General features: G+C 49.4%; 1 protein-coding gene across 4 annotated transcripts in view; it reads right to left on the bottom strand.

Annotated features, from left to right (window-relative positions):
• plekhh3 (pleckstrin homology, MyTH4 and FERM domain containing H3) overlaps positions 1 to 5,000 on the bottom strand; it is a 32,788-nt gene that overhangs the window by 4,852 nt on the left and 22,936 nt on the right. For all 4 annotated transcript variants that reach the window (XM_081711431.1, XM_035524426.2, XM_081711432.1 and 1 more), the window contains 6 exons: positions 3,938 to 4,095; positions 2,381 to 2,504; positions 1,963 to 2,269; positions 1,065 to 1,272; positions 645 to 781; positions 48 to 168 (listed from right to left, as the gene is read on the bottom strand). In XM_081711431.1, the coding sequence (XP_081567557.1) occupies positions 48 to 168; positions 645 to 781; positions 1,065 to 1,272; positions 1,963 to 2,269; positions 2,381 to 2,504; positions 3,938 to 4,095 (1,055 nt within the window). The remainder of the gene's footprint in view (positions 1 to 47; positions 169 to 644; positions 782 to 1,064; positions 1,273 to 1,962; positions 2,270 to 2,380; positions 2,505 to 3,937; positions 4,096 to 5,000) is intronic.

The following is a 5,000-nucleotide window of genomic DNA, read 5'->3' as shown; positions in this document are numbered from 1 at the left end:
AGCCGTTCTCCCCCGCCCTGTGGGCTGGGCCAGGGGGCTGCGCTCACCTGCTCATAGAGGAAGAGGTACTCAATGCTGTCGGCACTGATGCTGTCTGTGTCCAGGAGGCAGTAGAGTTTGAAGTACAGTCTCCAGGGAGAGTCTGAGGCTGGCTCCTTCGCTGATAGACTGAGAGAGAGGGAGGGAGGGGGCGTGTGACTAACACACATCACAAAATACATTACAGGCAACAGGACAATTTGGAGTACACAATACCAGACAAGAGGGTAAACAGACCTACACTAGCATTAATGCTGATGTGCTGAGCTCTGTGTGTGTGTGTGTGTGTGTGTGTGCGAGAACAGCTTGAGAGGTATGTGTCACGAACCTTCAAATTCCGCTTAAATGTGGTCTCACACTTCTCAGAATTAAACAGATGGCATTTATTATAGTCACCATATCTGTCCTAGTTTGCCTTCCACATCAGTCAAAGCCAATGACACCAGTCTCACCCACATAGCCAAAGCTGTGAGTGTGAGTGTGTGTGTTTGTGTGAGTGCGCGCACTCCATCGCTCTCATCAATCAACTGCCTCAGTTCAACCTGACTCATGGCAGTAGTCACGACGCCCGTCTCCGAGGTTCCGGTTGGCGGCTGGATATTTACTTTTCAAACCTGGTGATGACATCAGCGATGATGGTCGTGCCTGCGACTGGCCGCTCACAGCAGGACTTCTGCTCGAAGAGAGCAAAGGTGTTACAGCTGTCCTGCAGGCCTAGGCGCTCGGCAATCTTCCTCACCACCTGGAGGAAGAGGAGCCTGAGATGAGCCTCCCTCCCTCCCACACACATCCACCTGTGTGTGTGTGTGTATGTGACTATACGAAAATATAGTCCGGTGTGCTTGTGTGTGTGTGTGTAAGCAGGTGTTTGAGTATATGTATGTAAACGTGTGTGTATGTAAACAGAGTTTGCGTATATGTATGTGTGTTTGTATGTCTATGTAAGCCTATTTGTGTATATGTATATAAGTGTATGTGTAAGCGTGTGCGTGTGTGTGTGTGTGTGTGTGTGTGTGTGTGTGTACCTCATTAGCAGTAGTATGGGAGCTGATGCCCAGGGTACAGGAGCCTGATCCAGGGTAATACACAGTACACAGCATCTCCTGGCGGGCCATCAGGCCCTGGATCTCCTCCCAGGAGGGAACACACTCCCGGCAGCGCGTCTTCTCCAGCGCGTGTGTGATGAAGGACGCGTAGCTCTCCACCTCTGAGTCCACACACACACTCTGCACCCTGGGGGGGAACGCGGGGTCATTAAAGGGGTCACGCCGTCCACATAGCAATGAAGGAAATCACCTGACCACACCGTGACGATGGTGTCCATGTGTGTGTGAAGTGGAGAGAGAGAGAGAGAGAGAGAGAGAGAGAGAGAGAGAGCTGTTGTGTAAATGAGAATCAAAGTGCTTGAGATGAAAGGTCTTCTCCATTCACATGCTGGACTACAATAGTCTATTTGAGTCTGACCACCCTGAACAAACACACGTTTCTGAGGTTCATACAGAGGAAATGAATAAGACAGAGAGCGAGAGAGAGAACGAGAGAGCTAGCTTTAAATCTCTCCAACACTCTCAGTCTCTAATCAAAGTGCTGTGGTCACAGCCATTTCCTCACCACACACTCATTTATTTATCTACTCCCTTGTTCCCTCTCGTCTTTCCCTCTGGGTCTGGAACTACTGAAACTCCCAGTGCAGTGTGGGATAGGAAGGGCTTGTCTGTTTCTCTAGGTCCTGCAGCTCTGTGCCGCAGCCTCGCAGGTGGAGCGGGTGGAGGCGTGGAGCAGGTAGAGGGGGTGGAGCGGGTGGAGGGCCGCTTGAATTTTCCACCCGCTCAGCCACCAAGCCTGGGAGCGGCTAGGGTGTATTTACACACCAGAATAAGTGTGTATGTAGGCATGAGTGTGTGTGCGTGTGTGTCTCCTCACCTCTTCAGGTGAAAGCGCAGGTATCTGAGCACTGAGCTGCTAGGTAGGAATGTGCAGCTCATGCAGGTCAGTAGCTGCCAATAGCGGAGCGTCTGCCCGGCCTGCATCTGAGTCTGCGTCTGCAACACGCTCGTCTGCTTGATGACTTGGCAGTAGAGCTCATCCCGCAGGGGTCGGAGGTCAAGGCACGTCTGCAGGACTCCCTGGATCAGGGGGATGGGCTCTCGCGCAGACTCCAACTGCTGGAGACACTGGAACAGCCGCACTGCCTCCTCGCGCACCGATATGTAGCCCTTACTGGACATGTCTATACACGCATGCGCCCACACACACACGCACCCACACACACACTATATTAACTGAATACAAGCGTCATGTGTGTGGTGATATGTTACTGGTGAGTGTGTGTGACACTCACGTGTGACGTCCAGGCTGCCGTAGGGAAAGGGGAGTAGTGGGGCATAGAGGGGACTCTGGGTGTATGTGAGGATGGGGTTGTGCTGATAGATGTGTTCCACCACCTCAGGGTTAAACTTATTCTCCTACAGAACACAGGCAGAGAGGGAGGGAGAGAGAGAGATTTATTAAGTGTTCAAGTCAAACACACGCACACACACACACACACACACACACACACGCACACACACAGACATGCACACACTCATACACACTCCTGGGCATCTGGTTATAATTAGTTCTGTTTCTATTAGTTGTCTTTACAGGAAGTCCAACATTCTGCCTTCTCCTCAGAGAAGCTTCCGGAAGCACATCCATATCCATATCCACCTCCTCCTCCTCCTCTCTTGTCTCTCGGCAGAACCTGACCTCCTGCAATCCTGTACTCTCTCTCTCTCTCTCTCTCTCTCTCTCTCCCTCTCTTCGTAACTGGGTCATTTTGTTGTTTATTTGTGTATTTTTTTTACCCTTATATACACACACTATAACAACACTATAACGGTGTTATATTCGCTATACACTATAATAGCATTACGTTTTGATTAAGGTGTGTGTGTGTGTGTGTGTGTGAGTGAGAGAGAGAGAGAGAGAGAGAGTGAGTCTTTCTGTCTTTGCCATCGTCAGGCATCCCGTCTGACAGCATAACCGTCTGCCCTCCCCGCGAGCCTGTCTGTCTCACTGTCTAGCTGTCTGCCTGAAGCTGTCTGCACTCGGAGTCAATTCTGCGGCCTAGCAACCAGGACCCTATTAATATGGAGCATCCCCAGAGATATGGCATTACATCATCACATCCAAGATATTCTTAAGAGAGAGAGAGAGAGAGAGAGAGAGAGAGAGAGAGAGGGAGGGAGAAGGACAGAGAGAGAGAGAGCTATTTCTAGAGCCGGGAGACACCCCAGCAGCTATTAGTGCAGTCACTGGGCCAACAAACTACTGATATAATGCAGAGACATATAGATGACTGCATTTGTGTATGTGTGTGTACTCACCTGGATATCTCATTTGATGGTCTGTGCGTGTGTGTGTGAGCTCTTGAACTCTAACCTACTGTACTGGCTAAGATACATTTTATGAGTAAATGACAGCACATTTGTAAGTCGCTCTGGATAAGAGCGTCTGCCAAATGCCATGAACGTAATTGTGTGTGTGTGTGTGTGTGTGTGTACATATAAGTGTATCTACTCATGTATGAGTTGTGTGTGTGTGCACGCGTGCATGTGCGTGTGTACATGTATGTGTATCTGCTCATGTATGAGTTGTGTGTATGTGTGTGCGTGCGCGTGTGTATGTGCGTGCATGTGCGCGTGTGCGTGTATGTGTGTGTGTACACGTATGTGTATCTGCTCATGTATGAGTTGTGTGTATGTGTGTGTGTACATGTATGTGTATCTGCTCATGTATGAGTTGTGTGTATGTGTGTGCGTGCGCGTGTGTATGTGCGTGCTTGTGTGCGTGTGTGTGTATGTGTGTGTGTACACGTATGTGTATCTGCTCATGTATGAGTTGTGTGTGTGTGTACCTCTATGTCTCGGATCAGGAGCTGGGTTGGCGTCTCCATTGGTGCTTTACTGTCTATGACCTTCTGTACTGCACAGGCCCAGTGCACTGCTTCATTGAAATGCTTAGTGAAGAGCTTGTAGCAGTGTTTCCGCCCATAGACTGTAAGACTCCAGTACCCTACACACACACATGCACAGACACACACACACACACACACACACACACTTCCTTCAGTATGACTAATACAGCTTGCTCCAGGCAATATCCTCTCACCTAACCCTAACTAACCCTAACCACCCCTAATCACCCCAACCCTAACTAACCCTAACCACCCTAACCCTAACTAACCTTAACTAACCCTAACCCTAACTAACCCTAACTAACCCTAACCACCCCTAACCCTAATCACCCCTAACCCTAACTAACCCTAACCACCCCTAACCCTAACTAACCCTAATCACCCCTAACCCTAACTAACCCTAACCACCCCTAACCCTAACTAACCCTAACTAACCCTAACCACCCCTAACCCTAACTAACCCTAACCCTAACTAACCCTAATCACCCCTAACTAACCCTAACCACCCCTAACCCTAACTAACCCTAATCACCCCTAACTAACCCTAACCACCCCTAACCCTAACTAACCCTAACTAACCCTAACTAACCCTAATCACCCCTAACCCTAACCACCCCTAACCCTAACCACCCCTAACCCTAACCACCCCTAACTAACCATAACCTTAACTAAGCCTAACTAACCCTAACCACCCCTAACCCTAACTAACCCTAACCCTAACTAACCCTAATCACCCCTAACCCTAACTAACCCTAACTAACCCTAACCCTAACTAACCCTAATCACCCCTAACCCTAACCACCCCTAACCCTAACTAACCCTAACCACCCCTAACCCTAACTAACCCTAACTAACCCTAACCCTAACCACCCCTAACCCTAATCACCCCTAACCCTAACCACCCCTAACCCTAACTAACCCTAACCACCCCTAACCCTAACTAACCCTAACCCTAACTAACCCTAACCCTAACTAACCCTAATCACCCCTAACCCTAACCACC

The sequence above is a fragment of the Electrophorus electricus genome, chromosome 3 (assembly GCF_041902795.1).
Source record: "Electrophorus electricus isolate QZ-2024a chromosome 3, ASM4190279v1, whole genome shotgun sequence".
NCBI classification, from domain to species: domain Eukaryota; kingdom Metazoa; phylum Chordata; class Actinopteri; order Gymnotiformes; family Gymnotidae; genus Electrophorus; species Electrophorus electricus.
This window is presented reverse-complemented; position numbering and strand designations above follow the sequence as displayed.